Consider the following 19,547-nt stretch of genomic DNA (forward strand, 5'->3'; position numbering starts at 1 on the left):
AGGCCAGTTTTCCATACTGTTAGCTATGAATTGAGAAGGTATTAAACATCTTGATAAACAATCAGTAATATTGTTTGTACCTTGTACATGGAACCATGAATCAATCTGTCAATGACTGGATTTGAATTACTCGATTTGAGACAAAAGTTTGTAATTTAGAATTAGTAGCTGTCCAATTAAGAGTAACTGTAGAATCAAACAGTGTGTAAATACGAGTAATAATTAAGCGAGACTGGTAGCAATCTACTACAAAATGAAAAAGCTTGGCAAGCAGATGTGCTGCACAAAGCTCTAAACGAGGGATGGAATCGGCTTTCATAGGAGAAACTTTAGATTTTGCACAAAGATGTACTTGCGTTTTTCTGCAGGAGTCTACTTGACGAATATATACGACAGCTCCACATGAAATTAGACAAGCATCAGCAAAATCTACCAGATTTACTGGTTGGTAAGCAAAAAAATCTGAAAGGAGTGATGAATTCCCTGAATTTATCCCAACGTTGAACAATATCAGGACAGGATTCATCCCAATCTAATTTTTGGATCCAGCTATCTTTGATCAAAAGTTTGGCTAATAATGTGACAGGGGCTAAGAATCCTAAAGGATCATAACAGCGAGCAAAGGTCGATAAAATATTGCGTTTATTACAAGGTTTGTCGATAAAATCAAAGCAAAACGATAAGCAATCTGAACCTGGATGCCATTGCAAACTTTCGTGGCTCGGTTTTCAACTGGTATCTCTTCTACTAATTTTTGGGAATTGGTAGCCCATTTGACTAATTGAAAACCTCTACGAAATAGTCCAACTAACTGATGATAGAGATCAAGTGCGGATCTACACACTAGTTACGGGATCATCTACATACATATAGTCCGCGAGCCAGCTGCAAAACCGTTGAGTTATTTTCTAGATAAAAAATTTGAGTTTACATGACAGTTTTTACCCCAACTAAGGTCAGGCAGTGATATGAAGCTCCTAGAACGGTAATGGTGGGTACCACCCTACCCTCCTACGCGTATGGAAACTAAAAAAATTTTGTAATCATTAAATGGACCAAACTCAAGTATAAGGCATTTGATGCTGTGTTTAGTCGATTAAAGCTAATCAGCTGGCTCATTGATGGTAATTAGTACGTCAGCTGACCGTCGGAACAGGTGAGATGAAAAAATAATTGAAAATTATTTTTTATGTACTGAAATTGAAATATATTGTAACTTATAGTGCATACAGGGCCATAAAAATAGTCAGCTGGCCAATCGTTGGTAATAAGATCGTCAGCTGAGGCAATCAAATCCCCTGCGGCAGCCCGCTCGGGCGCCCATCGAATGATATGTTTTTCGCATTAACTGACTACTCTTTTACCCATGAACCGCCAGCTGACTATGTTTTTTGCTTTGTGTACACAATAAACTATCGTTTGGACCCATTTTTGACTGATAAAAATTTTTTTCCTACAAAATACGAGCAAAAGATCGCTCATGTTACGTTGCGGCCAGCAGATTTACCTGTGTATTTCTCTCGACTGACGGACTTTTTTCCCCAACGACTGCTAACTGACAATATTTTTTGTTTTGTATACGCAATAAACTATCGCTTGGACCCATTTTAGATTGATACAAAATTTTTTCCTGCAAAATACGAGCAAAAGATCCCTGATGTTACGTTGCAACCAGCGGATTTACCTGTATATTTCTCTCGACGGACACACTTTTTTTACCCATGTACTGATATTTGACGAAATTTTTTCATTTGAGCACATAATATACTATCATTTAAACCCGTTTTAACTACTCAAAATTTTTGCATAACCTTGTAATTACGTGAATATTCATGATTGTGCATCGGACTGATTCGCGTCTTAATTGAATTTTCATTGAATTAGCTTTTTACACGAAGCGTTCATTGAAATTATTATAATATATAGTAGGTATAAAGAATAAAATATGTTTTTAATGAATAATAAGTGTGATTTATTGATAGTAGTAGCAATAGCAGTAGTATAGAACATGATTGGAAATGATCTTATGTTGTTATTTTTGTTTTAATTATGAATTTAACATGTTAGTTTGAAAATAATATTTACAAACAGATTACGGTATGTACATGTGTACAGTATTACATAAAATGAGCACCCCTAAACTGACCGGAGGTAGACTCTTAACTGACGAGAGGCTATCGGCGAGAGTAACTGAGGACAGAAATGAGACTGAGCACTGACAGGTAGCGGAGGGGAGAGCGAAAATGTAGCATGTACGAGACGAGATATTAATAAAATAATTTTTCACGATTTACAACAGAATCTTATGAGAATGCAGANTTTTTATCAGTCAAAAATGGGTCCAAACGATAGTTTATTGTGTATACAAAGCAAAAAACATAGTCAGCTGGCGGTTCATGGGTAAAAGAGTAGTCAGTTAATGCGAAAAACATATCATTCGATGTTCTCACGAGCGCGCTGCCGCAAGGGGTTTGATTGCCTCAGCTGACGATCTTATTACCAACGATTGGCCAGCTGACTATTTTTATGGCCCTATATGCACTATAAGTTGCAATATATTTCAATTTCAGTACATAAAAAATAATTTTCAATTATTTTTTCATCTCACCTGTTCCGACGGTCAGCTGACGTACTAATTACCATCAATGAGCCAGCTGACTAGCTTTAATCGACTAAACACAGCATCAAATGCCTTATACTTGAGTTTGGTCCATTTAACGATTACAAAATTTTTTGAGTTTCCATACGCGTGGGAGGGTAGGGTGGTACCCACCATTACCGTTCTAGGAGTTTCATATCACTGCCTGATCTTAGGGTAAAAACTGTCATGTAAACTCAAATTTTTTATCTAGAAAATAACTCGACGAATTCTGCAGCTGGCTCCTGGACTAATATCTCTTTTGACAATCTCTGAAGCTAAGAGCAGAGAAATATTCTCATCATCTGCTAGAATAGCTAGAAATGGAGATTTTACTCCAAATGTAACGGTATGTATTTGATATGTTTCTATCGGAACATCAAGAGAGAATCTGCAATGTATTGGGTGAAATCTTTGATCATATTCAAATAAATTTATTTGGCGATACATCTGCCGAATATCTACTGTAAGAGCTACTGGTAACAACCTAAAATTTAAGAACATTGTACAGACATCTGATTGTAATTTTCAAGATCCTAGACTTTTAAAGCTGGCTATTGGCAGGTACCCAAAAAAAATCAATTTTTTTTCACAAACTAACTCCTCATATCAGAGTTGCAGTGTTTGAGGCACCACTCGATGGGTTTTGGTCTATTTAAGCTGTGAGTTTGTATATGTCAGAGGGTATCACAATAAACCTGCACTATTGGAGACAAACTTGTGACACTGCCATCCCAAATGAAAAAAAATGAAGCATTTGCAGACACATTTACAGAAACTTTTTTTTGTTGATTTATGCACAATTAAAAACCATTAAAACTTGGCCCAGTATTTTAGTTAGGTACAACCCGTATATTATTTGGTTTATGGAAATGTAAGCACCTGTATTATGATAGCTACTAATTTTCCACAGGATCACTCAAACATACTAATTTTGGCAAGATATTTTTTGAAAATGGATACAATTTGCCCAACATGATATGCGAAGTAACCCTTAAGAGTACTAAATTGTATTTGATTATTATGGTTTAAATTTAAAATATAAAGTACCATTGAATTTAAAAGACCCTTAAAACATAATTAAAAATCACTCAATATACAAAACATATAAAACTTTAATAAAAAAATTAATTTATAATTTAAAATGGTGAAGTATTAAAAGAAGGGTATAAAGAAGTATTAACTTGGTTAGGAATAGATAGATCTGTATAAATAATAGGATAATATTGAACTCTTCCACTAGACCATCCAATAGTTAAACATGTTCCAGCTTCAAAATGTTGTAGAAAACTTATTATGCTAGGTTTTTCTTCAGGTAATCCAATAACCAGCGAACTAAAAATACATATCAAAGTCATGAAAAGCCCGCCGGAGAAGAAACTCAAGCACACGACATACATTATTTTGGTATTTTATAAAAAAATACGCAACGTCAGATTTTGACTATTTTTGTACACACACTAATTTTGACATCTTCAACTAAAAGAAGTTTTGTAGCAGTCTGATGTGTTCTAGAAAATTGTAAAATTAAGATAAGATGTGTGTTAAATACATATTTGGTTATAAAAACTTAATTCTAATTTAGCTGTAGATAGTGCAACCTTATCTAATTTATATCTCAATAATTTAATTTTCCCATAAAAACAATGCAGTGAACAATTGTTGATCAAACTGAATCGTACATTTCAAAATTAAAGTCATCAACTTTATAATTTTATAACTCGTGGCATGTAAAGGATGAAAGACAGCAGAAGTATTAGCAACATATTTCCTCTAGTTATACAGGGTGTTTCTGAAATAAGTGCGTTCCTTGAAAACGGTGATAGAGGGCACGAAAATGAACAACTTTTATTAAGCAAGTGACGTTCCACGTGACTTCCACAATCAAGCAAATCTGATGGTAGGTATTAGGCCGCGTATAAAATGTTTTCTGATCAAGAACTAGCAGATATGGTATACGGGGAATTAATCCGGTCGAATTAGATCAAACACATGCCTGTTTCAAAAATCGGGCCTAACTCAAATTTTATGGACTTGAAGTAAAAAGTACACAGAATAAAAGCCTAAATTTGTGTATTTAATACACATATATACACGTCATATTGTTTATAATAAAAATAAATTATTGCTATTTTTTCAGTTTTTCGCTTATATCTCCGAAAATAAGCCTCTAATCGACATGAGGTATACTTATCAATTTTGTTCCTGAGGAAATTTGCTACAAGGATAGGCTTTTGCGAAAACTCGCAAAAATTTGTTTACATCGCAAAATTAGCGGTGAAGAAAAAAATGTGCAAAATTTAAAGCATTACGTAAAAAGAACGAATTTGACTGAAATTGGATGAACCTGCAGGAAAAGATAACTGTTGGGGTGTTCAAGAAATTCCCGCAATCTGGACCCCCAATTTCAAAATGGCGGCCTATTGCAAAATTATAAAGTCGAAAATGCGAGCGCGTATATCTTCTGCCCAAGTCGAGACATTGAAATTTGATACAAAAAGGATCGAGAAGTAATTACATTGTCTCGCGTTTGCGTAAATTTCAGATTTTTAAGTTGCAAAATAAAAAAGTTATTAACAAAATACCAAAAAAAAAAAAAAACGGTTATCTCGGCGGCTTTTTAATATATAGATTTCAAACCGATTACATCAAATAGTGCTTAAAAAACATGAATTTAAAAAAAAAGCGTCTCGATCCAACTCTTTTTTTTTTCTTAAAAACGGTATTTTGGCTGTTTTATTTAATATTTTGTAGAAAACTTGGGCTCGTTGTTTACGAAGAAGACTTACTTTTATAGGCTGAATTTTTTTTGAATGGATTCGGCCAAGAAATGACCAAGTAAACGTGTGTTAAAGACAGAGTGATCCGCGCTTTAACAAATGGATTATGGCACTTAGAAAGCAGCTTTTCTGCTCTTTCGAATGGTGTACGCAAAAGTCTGTGAACGTCATCGCCAGATCCCGAAAAATACATTTTTATTGACTTTTCATGTTTTCTTTTGTAATTTCATTATGCTTTCGATGTTTTGAAAACAACAAAAAGCGGTAACTAGGGTTCTTATCTCGGCGGTTTTTTAAGATACAGATTTCAAACCAATTACGTCAAATAGTGGTTAAAAAACATGAATTTAAAAAAATATCAAGCATAGAAATAAATGATTTTGTTTTTTGGCATATTAAAAATCCGCCGAGATAAGAACCCTAGTTACCACTTTTTTTTTTTTTTTGGGTTTTTTGTTAATAACTTTTTTATTTTGCAACTTTGCAAATCTGAAATTTACGCAAACGCGAGGCAATATAATTACCTTTCGATCCTTTTTTTACCCAATTTCGATATCTTGACTTGCGCAGAAGATATACGCGCTCACATTTTCGACTTTATAATTTTGCAGTAGGCCGCCATTTTGAAATTGGGGGTCCCGATTGCGGCTATTTGTTGAGCACCCCAACAGTTATCTGTTTCTGCAGTTTCATCCAATTTAAATCAAATTCATACTTTTTATTTAATGCTGAAAATTTTGCACACTTTTTTCTTCATTGCTAATTTTGCAATGTAAAAAATTTTTGCGAGATTTCGCAAAAACCTATCATTGAAGCAAATTTCCTCAGGAACAAAATCGATAAGTATACCTCATGTGGATTAGAGGCTTATTTTCGGAGATTAAGGGAAAAACTGGAAAAAGAGCAATAATTTTTTTTTGTTTGTTATAAACAGTATGACGTCTGCAACTACAAATACACAAATTTAGGCTTTTAGTCTGTGTAATTTTTACTTAATTTCAAGCCCATAAAATTTGAATTAGGCCCGACTTTTAAAAAAAAAATGTAATTCGCCCGAACTAAATGTCAGTACAATCTAAATGAGATTTATCGTTTCTATGCGATCCGTTACCATAACAGACGATAATCTAACAGCAGAACAGTGCAAAAGGCAGTTCAAAGGTTACGGGATACTGGGAATGGCCACCTGACATACGAAGGTCGTGGGTGGGAAAGACTGCCACATGTTTTTGACAATGAAGAAAACATCACAAACCTTGTTGAAGATCCAAGACACAGTACTCGCCTCTTTGAAGTGGGTGTATCTAACAGTACTGGGTGGTGTGTACTACGAGAATAATTATTAGACCCCTATCATATATAAAGGATTCAGGCATTAAATAACAATGATTTTCAGCCCCGTGTGGAATTTTGCCAGTGATTTCGATATCAAATAGCATAAGATCTGGATTTTACAAACAAGGTACTTTTTACGGATGAATGTTGTTTTACTAGAGACGGCATACTAAATTTTCACAAGATTCACCATTGGTGTGATGAAAATCAAATGTTCTTCACACGTGATACTGCCCGTCCTCATATTTATCGTGTAGTTTGCGAAATTTTACATACCAACTTTCCAGAAAGGTGGATAGTACGAAATGGCCATATACGTTGACCAGCACAAAGTCCGGATATGAACCCTCTATACTTATTTGGGGGTGTATGAAACAAAATGTGTACCAAAGGCTTATTGTCGATGCAGCAAATCTTCAACAGCGTATATTTGCTGTAGCTAATGAAATTCGATAAATGCCAGGGAGTATTTTGGAAGCATGCTTATTAGCACAAGGAAGAAATTTTTGTAGAGCATATTATTATCGTCTGTTGGTAAGTAATTCGTTTATTCGTTTAATTTTGGTGTTACTTTTAAATGAGATTTGATTAAATTTCAACATTTGCGAACGCAACATTTAAACCGTCAAAACCTCCATCAGCGCTATCACCCTACGGCGCGCGGCGTTTTCAATATCAAAACTACAGCTTTAAATTTGTTTAAATCTTCATGTGGACATTTGTTTTTTCAATTTAGAACGTAATATTTTAGACCATCAGTAGCTTAATAAAAGTTGCTTATTTTCGTATCCTCTATCACCCTTTTCAAGGAATGCACTTATTTCAGAAACAGAATGTATATCTATTAACTTATCTGAAGCAAGTATAACGGAGGATATATAAGAGATATTTCAATTATGTTTCCTGGTAAACTTTTAATATTTTGCAAAGATATTACTATTTTATATTGCCTAGAAGTTGGAGAACTTAATAATTCAACTTTCAAGAATGAATGCATGCAGATAATTATACATTCCGAAAATTTTAGATCAGATTTTATTAGGTTGGGTGGTGGGTTAGATTAAGTTAAATTAGGAAGTTTACTTCTCTTTTAACAATAAAGGATATACAGGGTGGTCCGAATGTTATGCAGGAAACTTCGAGACCAGATAGATCTCCATAAAATAATAGGTGTTTGCCTTATAAACAGGTCTGCAACGGCCTCGTTTTAGAGATACAGGGTGTTGAAGTTGTTAAAAAAAAATCATTTTTTGTTTACATCTCCGGAATCTATTAACCGATCTGAATAAAATTTGGTATAGATAATGTATGACAGTAAGCCTTGCAATCCCTAGAATATGAGCTGTAAAGGAACGACCAGTGGTGTACAACTGGACAGGGTCACCCCTTTTTTTATAAAAAAAAACCTACGCCACTGTATTTGTTACAAGCTATTGTATCGGATTTATATTCTAATGTACAAAATACATAAAAAAGGTAACGTGAATTTTTTCCCTAAAGTTCACCGTTCTCAAGTTATTCATACGAATACAATCTCCTTGTGGCGGAAACTTCTAACCATAATATTACAAGAATATTTATGTTTATGCTTAAAAGTAAGTGAAATTTGTAAGCACATCAACAAAATTTATACTTGTCGCTTTCCTCTTTTTGGATTATAAAGATATTTGGAAAATCACAACAGCACAGTGAAAGGCACATAAATAAAATTTTAAGAACATTGGAGTGAGTAAATCGAAAATTTGAAAAGTTCTACATAAGGATTGTAGAAATCCGTACCATTTACAACCTGTGCAAAATTTACTGCCGGTAGATGCAGAGAGACGCTTGAATATTTGTCAGTGGTTATTAAAGTCACAACATAATCCAGAATTCTTACTAGAAATACTTTGGACCGATGAGGCTACGTTCACAAGGCGAGGGGTAATGAATTTTCAAAATATTTGGTCACAAGAAAATCCTCATGAAATTCGGACAAGACCTTTTCAACACGAATTTTCTGTGAAAGTGTGGCTCGGAATAATTCGGACCTTTTTTCTTGTCACCCCATCTAAATTCCCAGCAATTCTAAACTTTCTAGAAAACCATCTATTTGAATTATTAGAGGATGTTCCATTAAATATACCACAAAGTAGCTGGATACAAATGGATGGTGCTTCTGCGCATTTTAGGAGAATAATACAAGAATGGCTTAAAAATTATATGGTGGGATGGATAGGTTGAAGACCAAATGCCAATGTCAACCATAATGGTGCAGAGAATCCAGTGTCTTGGCCAGCCAGATCGCCAGATCTAAACCCCATGGACTTCTATGTTTGGGGTTACCTATCTAAAAAGTAAAGTTTACGCTACTCGAATAGATACAAGACCAACTGCAGCGAATAGAAGACGAGTGTAATGAATTAAAAGAAAACCACCACATGATATTAGTGGTTTAATTAACCATTAATTTCATTTCTTGTTTAATTGTTATTGCTTGGTAAATGTATTTTTATTATTATTTTGATTTAAATTGTTCTTATTTGTAAAGATAGTGGATTAAGCCTCCAGGACGTCTATTCTTGAAATCAAGAGAAGGGAGCTAGCCCTGGGAGCTCCAGAGGAGCGTTCCCTCATTTGAGCTCCCCCACAGAAAAACACCGAATTCTTGAAACCTCGAACGCACCGAGGTGTATCAGGGAGGGAGCAAAATCGGGGAACAGCGTTGCCGGTTTGTTCGACCAATGAAATTGCAGAAAACTGACAAAACACAGAAAAACTTCACTTTTATTTTGACAATTTAATATAAATTTGTGGAGATCGAAAAATGAATTTACCTTTGCTTAAAACAAGGCAGTTGAGTCAGAAACAGAAAGAAGTGTTAGTTAATTTTGTGTACGCACGACCAGACATGTATAAGGGCAAATTAACCGGCACTTATACGAATACGATAAGCGTGACATTGTGGAAAGAGGCAAGTAATATATTAAATGCTATTCCAGAAGGGGCCACTAAAGACTGGAAACAGTGGAGAAAGGTCTGGGGCAAAACATCTCTTCTAATAGCGAATTCTGCCACCGCTTCCTCAACATCCTCGTTAATAATGTCATTCCACAGCATTAAATTTAAGTTTTCCATGTTTATTTTAGATTTATGTAATTAAAATGTTCAACTCACTTGACATTTTATGTACTTCAAAAATAAACAAAAACAGACAATTTTAGGTTAGATTTGCTATTTCCCTCAGTCTCTAGTAGGAGAACTTTAAGTTCTCTTGGGAGTAGCTCCCTCCCTAAATATTTTTTCAAGAATACCCTGTTGTGCATTTTTAAGAGAACCACGCCCACTTCCCTCACAAGTTCTACTCCCTGAAATTCAAGAATAGACCACCAGGGGAAACTAAAACACACTAGGAATACTCCCTCACAGGTGATGTGGAAATAATTTTGTTGATCTGCTTACAAATTGCACTTACTTTTAAGCATAAACATAAATATTCTTGTAATATTATGGTTTGAAGCATCTGCCACAAGGGGATTGTATTAGTATGAGTAATTTGAGAACGGTGAATCTTAGGGAAAAAATTCAGATTACCTTTTTTACGTATTTAGTGCATTAGAATATAAATCCGTCACAATAACTTATAAAAAATACAGTGGCGTAGTTTTTTTTATAAAAAGAGGGCGACCCCTGTCCAGTTGTACACCACTGGTTGAACCTTTAGAGCTCATATTTTAGAAATGCAAGGCCTACTGTCATACATTATCTGTACCAAATTTTATTGAGATCGGTTAATAGATTCCAGAAATATAAACAAAAAAATCAATTTTTTTAACAACTTTAACACCATGATTCTTTAAAATGAGGCCGTTCCAGACCTATGTTTATAAGGCAAACACCTATTATTTTAAAGAGATCTATCTACCCTCGAAGTTTCCTGCATAAAATTCGGACCACCCTGTATTAATCTTTTATATATATGAATTTCCGGAAAATGATATCAGATGGTTGCAATATAATTTCGGACTATATTCAGTGGAATAAAATTAGAGCACGTACCAAAAATTTCAAAATCTGAAGCTCACCATTCTGTTATGCTATAACCTTATTTTTATAAGACCTAACCAAGTATTTTTGTTAAAAATACAAATATGCTAGTATATTTTTAACTCAGGCATTGGTAGAGAGCCGACTAATACTTACTGTCTATACCATTCAATAATCGTTGTGTTTTATTAATCTCAGAACTCGACTAATTACCGTTATTTTGTATAAAACTATTTTATAAAGTAGAATCAAATGAGAACATTCACTTGATGAATGTCATGTTCGATGTAACCAATAAAGAAAATGCTTTTTAAATGGAATGCATGTATTGCTATGCAAGTGACTAAAAAATAATATTTTGATAACAGTTCAGTTTGAGTTAAATTGAACATAAAAAATTATACCGGATGTCCTGAGAGAATGGGTCATACTCAAGGGTAACATCTTTAGTTGTAAATAAATAAAGTTAGAATAAGAAGAGTTTGCATCCTTAAATACATTTTACATGCCTTTGAACATTTTTTTTTACATTCTACTGAAATGAATTCCATTTCAGACATAATGATGTTTTTTAGTGGTATGAACAAACATTTATATTTTTTTTAAGGTAAATAATGTAAGGTTTCATTAAACATTTCTGTATTTTTGAAAGTCCCTATCAACAAAAAAATGGCAAAAAAACAAAAGTTTTCTATGGTTTAGGTAAACCAAAAGTTAAGCTAAAAAATAGAAAAACTATTTTTTCAAACCTGTATCTTTTTTTAAAAACAAATTTGTGCTAAAGTATGTACTACTAAAGTACTAATTTAAATTAATTTATTTTAATCTAAGAAATCTATCCTTGAATTATTCCATTCCCATTAACTTCTGGACATCCTGTACACATTTAAAAAAAATAACATTTACACTTGATATGAAATAACTTTTTTGTTTGTGCTAACACTCTGTTTCTCCAAAGGCATTTAAAAATCCCTCATCAAATTTACTCACCTAGGAATTATTTGTAGCATGGGTTGCCTAACAATATTGAATACGGCTACACAATTAGTATCTTGAAATAAAACAGCTAAATGTTTCCCTTTTGGATCGCTCTCCATACACTGAATCAATCCTCCCACAACAATACCTTCAATGTCGATTTTACTTGTATCAATTAAAGGTATAGCTTGACTTGAAGATGTTTCAGTATTTGATGTGAATATTTGGTCAGTTTTTATGATAAGGCCGTAAATTACAGTCTCTGTACTTGTCGCAAATAGTAGATTTGTACCACAACTTGACCAACAAGCCGTCTGCACTCTACCATCAAGCACAGTCCACCTTTCGCATTCCCATGTATAACAGTCCCATACTCTAAAATAAATCAAAGCTTTCTGCTAGATACAAATTAATATTACAATAAATGATTAACAACATTAAATATAAAAATATATTTTATAAAAATCATATTTTGTTTAATTATTTTCAAATATTTTTTAATTATAATTTAATAATTCTACCACAGTGTGAATGTGAATAATGTCCATACCATACTTGAATCTACTGTTGAATACAGGGGGTAACTTTAAGTGGGGATCAGTTTTTTAGGGGTAATAGCACGTTCCCCTGAATACGAATCTGAAATTATTTTTTTTTTAGTCAAATAAATAGTCGCGTTATAATTAGTTTTTTAAAATGCACTTTAATACTTGTGTTCCCCACCACTGTAATCATGTATTACAAATAAATAAATTGTAGGCAACAATGTATTTGTTTGCAGGCTTCCGTGGCTGTCGTTAATGGTTGAATGATTTCAGGGCTGGTTGCCACGTCGTCGATTTACAACAACGAGAAATATCGAACGAGCTATCAGGAGGAGACATGGAGAAACGGGAGTACTTAGCGACAACGTATCTACCTTACGTGAAAGGTTGTACAGATAAAATCGGGTGTCTTTTGAAGAAGATGATTATCAACAAAGACTTGCAACAACGCCCAGCTCCAGAGGCCCGATGTATACAGTATTCCTTGCTCTTGCGGAAAGGTCTACATAAGGATAGACAGGAAGGAACATGAGGTTAAAACACAAAAATCACCTCAAAAATAACAACTGGGAAAAATCGGCAGTAGCAGGGCATAGGTCAGACACGGGACACAGAGTGGATCTGAGTGAAACCAACATGGTGGTGAAAGAGAGAAAATTTTGGCCCCGACTATACAGAGAAGCATTAGTTTACAAAAATCCGAACAATTTCAACTGGGCCTCCAACTTTTAAAGTGGTCGTATTTTTTAAAACAGGCAACAACATTGAAATGGTCGTTTTATTAAAAAAAAAAAAATGTCTTGAGAAAATCGCCTACAGAAAGCCATTCTTAAGAAAAATGGCATTATTTGCAGGTCTGTATGTTTTGGTTTGCATAGCAGTGTCACGCATTTAAACCTTTGAGTTCAGTAGGCGATGCAAACAAGATGTTGATTGCAGTGGCTATCATGTAATGTCATTATTGTCGTGTTTCTTTAGGATTCTCATCACTCCACACATGCAAATTAGGAAATGTCCGCAGTGTATCAAGACAATTAAATGTATGTAAAACTAATGTTCACAAAACTTTAAAAAAGCAACTTCTTCAGCCATTCCATTTAACTTCTGTTCGAGAACTTGAAAATTTAGATCCCAACGCAAGTTTATAATTTTGCCCCTGCTTCGCAGAAGATAAAAATTTGCTTCAAAAATTGTTTTATAGTTATACCGACGAATCTTGTTTTACAAGCAACGGAGTTGTAAATTTTCATAATTTGCATGTGTGGAGTGATGAAAATCCTAAAGAAACACGACAATAATGACATTACCTGATAGCCACTGTAATCAATATCTTGTTTTCATCGCCTACTGAACTTAAAGTTTTAAATCCTTGACATTGCTACGCAAACCGAAACATACAGACCTGCAAATAATGCCATTTTTCTCAAGAATGGCTTTCTCTAGGCAATTTTCTCAAGAGACAATTTTATTTTAATAACACCTTTTCAACGTTGCTGCCCGTTTAAAAAAAAATACTACCAATATAAAAGTTTTGACTTCTAAAAGGGAGAGGTAACCGGAGAAAACTATCATCCAGTATATCAAAGCTTTAAGAAATAAAATAATGCCATAATAGGCCAAATAAATGTGCCAAATTTTAACGCAATCAGTAAAAGGATTATGAAGTTATTAAATAATTAGTTTTATTTTTGACAACTTTGAAGGCCTGTAACTCAAAAAACCAAAAAGTTTTTATTTAACTTTTTTTTCGTATATTGTATTTATTTATCGTCATGAATATGCAGTCAAACGTTGTCGGTGTAATTTGCAGACAAGTTGTACACAGGGTGATTCACAAATGGTGACCAAAAATGAAACCTCGTATTCTTTGGTGAATTTTAAGGAGAATCTTTCCTATACAATTTTTATCTAGGACGCTTTGTTAAACTTCAAAAAATATTTTTATTTTTTTAAATAATTTAAAAACTAGTAAGTGAAATAATTTGAAGTTGAAAATGTATTTATGTAAACATTGTCCACAATCTGAAAGCTTTTCCTAAAATTTACATGCTCCAGTGGCGGAGATACAGGGTATCGGAGACATATTTTTCTAAATAAAATAATACATCACTGCTTTACGGTAATTACCATGATATTTTCGGATTCGTCTTTCAATTTTCTACAAATGTAGAATGTCTTATGTTTTCCGAAAAAAGCCTGATTTTTGAGTAAAAATTAAAAAACCAACTAAAAACGCTTTTATTTAAATGACATAACAAGCACTAATAATTGGGTTATTTATTCGTATAAAGAAATTAATAACATTAGTCATCATTTTAATGATTTTATTTGAATAAATGCTCAAAAATACCTCCGTTTCCACAAAACAGGCCTTACATCTTTTTAGCAACGAAAATGTAATTTGTTCGAAATTTATTGTAGCTTGAATCTGATGAAAAGCATTATTTATTCTTTCTTCTAACTGCTCAGAGTATCATAGTTGCTATCGCAGCCCACTATGTAATTTTAAAAAACATTATACTCGAATACCGAAGTGTGTTCTCAGTTGGTTTTTTAAGTTTTATACGAAAATCAGACCTTATCTATTTGTACTCAACTTTTTTGTATCAAGTACTGGAATTCAAAATTGCCTTATAAAGCAAGGGTCTAAAATCCCTTTTTACTACCCATTCCTACTCCACTGACCCACAAAAATTTGTAAATTTTACATTTAACAACTAATGTTGTTAAATGTTATTGTTTTAAAAAATGTTGACTATAGTTACAATTGTTTTTAATCTAGTGAAGTTCATAAAATTTTAACAACAATGTTCTTGTATCTCTTTTCTTTTATGGTTTTTATATTATAATCTCAGGTTATATGTCTTGAAAAAGGAAATAAACATTTCCGAAAACTTGGCAACAACATAGTGTTCTTATTATACTAGCCTTTAGCACTGTTGACTGCAATCCCAAATACACCACTGTTTTTTTTTTCCTTAACTAGTCAGTCAAGACTACCCTTCCTGCTCTATATATATACACAGGGTGCTCCATCTAAGAGGGATTTTTCTGTAACTTTGCAACTGTAAAATTTATTAAAAAAATGGTTTTAATAAAAGTTGCCTGGAATCATGTAGGCCATGTAAAGAAAATATTTTTAGCTTTTCAGGGCGTGGGCACTACTTAACTTTGTTATTTTAAATGGAACACCCTGTATATTATTGCATTTTTGAATTCCTTGGTTTAATATTAGGTAGAATTTATTAGTACATGGTGTTTAAAACTTACCGTTTTCGAGATAATCAGTTGTTTTTTAAAAAAATCACGATTTCAGCTCTCTAAATGAGGCCAGATAGCGTCTAAACCGTAAGAGTTAGAAACCTGCAGATTTCAGTTCGTTTTGGCATAAATTACTCTATCTTGTCATCCGTGAGCAAAAAGTTTACGTTATTCAGAGTCGGAAATACTGAGACCTACATTTAATAATTTTACAAGTCGAAAAACTTTTTTTTTTCAAATAGAATGATCCATATTAATTATCATAAGTGAATTCAAAATTGAATGCCCTTTTGACTGATATAAGGTTGTCCATACTTATCTCTAACAGTTTTCCTGAAAAATTAGGTTATTTTCTAAAGTCCAAAAAAGTCGCTATGTAACAGCGTCAAGGCCTTGCAAAACCACTTTTCTCACACATTTTATCAGGTCTGGGACTTACGGTGTTAATATTTATTTTCATGTTTAAAAAGTGGTTTGATAAACAAAAGTAAACCACTAACAACAATGAAACAAAACGCAAAACGAAACAAACTGAAACTCGGAACACAACAAGGAGAAGAATACTTGAAGTGTCCTCCATTTTTATTAATACACAAACGAATTCGGTTTTTAAAATACTGTTTAACATTGGTCAGCATGTCTGACGTAATTTCTTGAAATGCCACTGTAATGCACTGCCACATATCTTCCGCGGTAGTTGGTGGCGTAACGTAAACTTTACTTTTTATAAATCCCCATAAAAAGAAATCAAAATTTGTCATATCTGGACACCTTGAAGGCCAACTCACTAGTCCTCCGTACCCAATTCATCTGTTGGGAGCAGGTATTGTGAGGTGGAGCACCATCATGTTGCATCCACATTCTTCGAAGTGTAGCTAAAGAAATGTCGCCTAACAAATCGTTCCGCTTATCACGTAGAGGCGTATAATCCATGAAATGGAAATACACATACGCCTCTACGTGATAATAGGGACGAAATCTTCTAGTGTTTATTAAAAAGTTTAAATAAATTGCTGCACTTAGCTGCTGGTCAAAAAAAAATGGTCCAATGACATGGGTTCCCAAAATTGCTTTCCACACGTTCAAAGACCATTGTTGGCTATGAGTTGCCCAGAATTGATGAGGATTTACTGTGTCATAATAATGGCAATTATTATGACACGAAACCATTTTTATGAAAAGCCTCATCGAAGAACACGACCCGTTTAAAAAAGTCATCATCTTGTTTTAACATCTCAAGTGCCCACTGACAAAACTCCAGTCTCCGCTGAAAGTCTACTTTTAGTAACTCTTGGTGTAAAGATGTTCTGTGCTGTGCTTTTGTAAAATCCTATGTATCGACGTTGTACTAATACAATTGCAAGGCCTTCTTGACGCTGTTACATAGCTACTTTTTAGGACTTTAGAAAAAAACTTGATATTTCTAGAAAACTGTACATCCGTTGCACACATGCCAGAACCGGTTACCCGGCAGCAAGGTGTACAGAGTCTTATGGCAGCTTTCACACGTGACGGAAAGAGCCATCCGGCGAACGGCCGCCGGGTTGTAGCCGGTCGCCACCACTGCCAGCCCGGCTGCCGTGTACCGGCTTTAAATATTTGTACGCAACTTTGTCGAATGTTTGTTTGCTAGAAGTAGATATAGCATTCGTTATATCACTGCTTGAATCCAGACTTGTCCACTGGGACAAAACTGTAACCTTTTCATATTTTTTGGATATTTTTCATATTTTTTGTTTTTTTTTTATTGTGACATCGGCAATAGCCAAGCCACATAATTGCAATGCGTCTACGATTCATCTCTTGTCGTGATAAAAATGCAACTGAGACTAATATCGGCCAAACCGGTTTGAAAATTAATTTACGTGTGAAAGAGCCAGCGGATCCGGATAGCCGGGTCCGGTTAGCCGGTCCGGCTAATGTGCAACGAGGCTGAAAGAGCCAGCCGGATCCGGTTAGCCGGTCCGGCTAGTGTGCAACGAGGCTTAGAGATAAGTATGGACAACCTTATATCAGTCGAAAGGGTATTCAATTTTCCACTCAACCATGTCAATAAATATGAAAAAAAAAAGTTTTTCAACTCGTAAGATTATTAAATACAGATCTCAGTATTTCCGAGCCTGAATAACGTACACGTTTTTCTCACAGATGACAAGATAGAGTATGCCAAAACGAACTGTGAAAACTGCAGGTTTCTAACTCTTAAGGAGAGAACGCATTAGGCGGTCGCGGTCCCGTCCCGTCGCGGTCCGCTCTGGGCTGAGCTGATCGTGGTCTTTTTTAGAAACGAACGCATTAGGCGTTCGCGGTCCTGTCCCGTCCCGTCGCATCGCGGTCTGTTTTGGGCTGACCTGATCGCGGTCTTTATATTATAAAATCTGTCACATTTGACAATTGCACACAATTGCGCTCTCCTTTAAATAGTTGCAGTATTGTTTTAGTAGTGAAAATAAGTTCTATGGAAGCGGTGTTTTTATCAGCGGAAAAACATATTTAGGGGGTGAAATACACTCTCAAAATTGGCCCCCAAAAACAGTTTTTTCTAAATATCTGGGGTTCTAAGCAATATTTTGGAAAGAAGCAAAGTGGAAATTACTTTTTATAAAAAATAAATGTTTCACAAGTGATTCCCTGTTTGGGGATTGCTACTCTTATTTTTTTATTTCAGAATAACTATAATTTTCAAACATTTTTTATATATAGGTACAAAATTTATATATGCTCAAAAAGAATTCAAAATATGATTTATGTAAACAAATTGACAAAATTAAATTGACCTGTTTCGGGGTTTTCATTAAAATCTCTTTTTAGGGGGTGAACAACCCCCTAGTGTGAGAAATGTACGATTAGAATTAACATTATAAAATAAAAAGTTTTTACTTTTTCTTTAATCATACGAATATTTTTTTCTATTAGCAAAATGGATATAAACGGATGCAAACTACCCCTCATGTTCACCCCCCAGAAACATTATTTTCGTGATATCTCGAATTCTAATCAATATTTTGGAATGAAACAAAGTGGAAACTACTTCTTATAAAAAAGCAGATGTTTCACAAGTGACTCCCTTATTTTTTATTTCAGAAAAAATGTATTTTTCAAACAAAATGGAAATTATTTCTATTGAACAGAACGAATGATTCATAAGAAATCTTGCGTATAATTTGTTTTTTTTTTAGTGAAAATTTATGAAAATAAGAAATAAGTATAATTTTACCATCTACAAAACCGAGGATGCAATCCCTAATGTTCAATGGACTGTGAATCGTCCTATTCAATAGAGGAAGTTTTTCATTTTGCTTAATAAAAAAAATTGATAGGCCCAGTAGAGGACAGTGTCAACTTGACTTCGTTTTTATTTGAATGCTCGTTATTTTAATCTAAATATTATTAGGAAATTATTGGGTACCTATTATCTGTTTTTTTTAATAATTTTTATAACAGAGTAACTGAAATATGTGGATTTTCATTTTCATATCGATAACCAGTCCTGTGTGTATATATGTGTATACAGGGTGATTCAAAAAACCGCTGACAGACTTCTAGGGTAAGTAATACATGAAATATTAAGAAGAAAAGTCTTAATAAACATAGGGTCGCAAATGCCTCCTTAACAAGATACAGGGCGTCAAAGTTTCCGTAAAATTAAAGCGTAAAAATAACAAAAAGAAACTTATAATCTAGTTTACTTAACTCACTTGTACACATTGACATTAGTGACAGGCGATGTTTAATTTTATTTTGAATAGCACAAGCCTACTATGCGAAACTAAAATGAATGAAAATAAAATTGGATTTACAAATTTTCTACAAAGGTGTTTCTCTTAAAAATGGTTGCTTTAATCCAAATTTTGCAAGAGACCAATTCGATAGACAATTGAACACTTTACACGAAAATAGTGCCCGTTTGACAAAATTAGCAGTGGCGTAGAAAATATTTTTAAAAAAGGGTCACGTTGACCCCGTCTCTACGATAGTGCTGCT

The 19,547-nt window shown here is 33.9% G+C and overlaps 1 protein-coding gene across 1 annotated transcript in view; it reads right to left on the reverse strand.

Annotated features, from left to right (window-relative positions):
* Window positions 1-3,735: 3,735 nt before the first annotated feature.
* The window catches only part of LOC108916178 (aladin), a 25,165-nt gene continuing 9,353 nt past the window's right edge, over window positions 3,736-19,547 (reverse strand). Inside the window, exons 4-5 of the mRNA XM_018722385.1 lie at window positions 11,770-12,132; window positions 3,736-3,973 (exon numbers count right to left, since the gene is read on the reverse strand). Coding sequence (XP_018577901.1) covers window positions 3,778-3,973; window positions 11,770-12,132 — 559 coding nt within the window. The 3' untranslated portion in view covers window positions 3,736-3,777. The remainder of the gene's footprint in view (window positions 3,974-11,769; window positions 12,133-19,547) is intronic.

Source organism: Anoplophora glabripennis, unplaced genomic scaffold, assembly GCF_000390285.2.
Source record: "Anoplophora glabripennis isolate ALB-LARVAE unplaced genomic scaffold, Agla_2.0 scaffold1639, whole genome shotgun sequence".
In the NCBI taxonomy this organism is placed as follows: Eukaryota; Metazoa; Arthropoda; class Insecta; order Coleoptera; family Cerambycidae; genus Anoplophora; species Anoplophora glabripennis.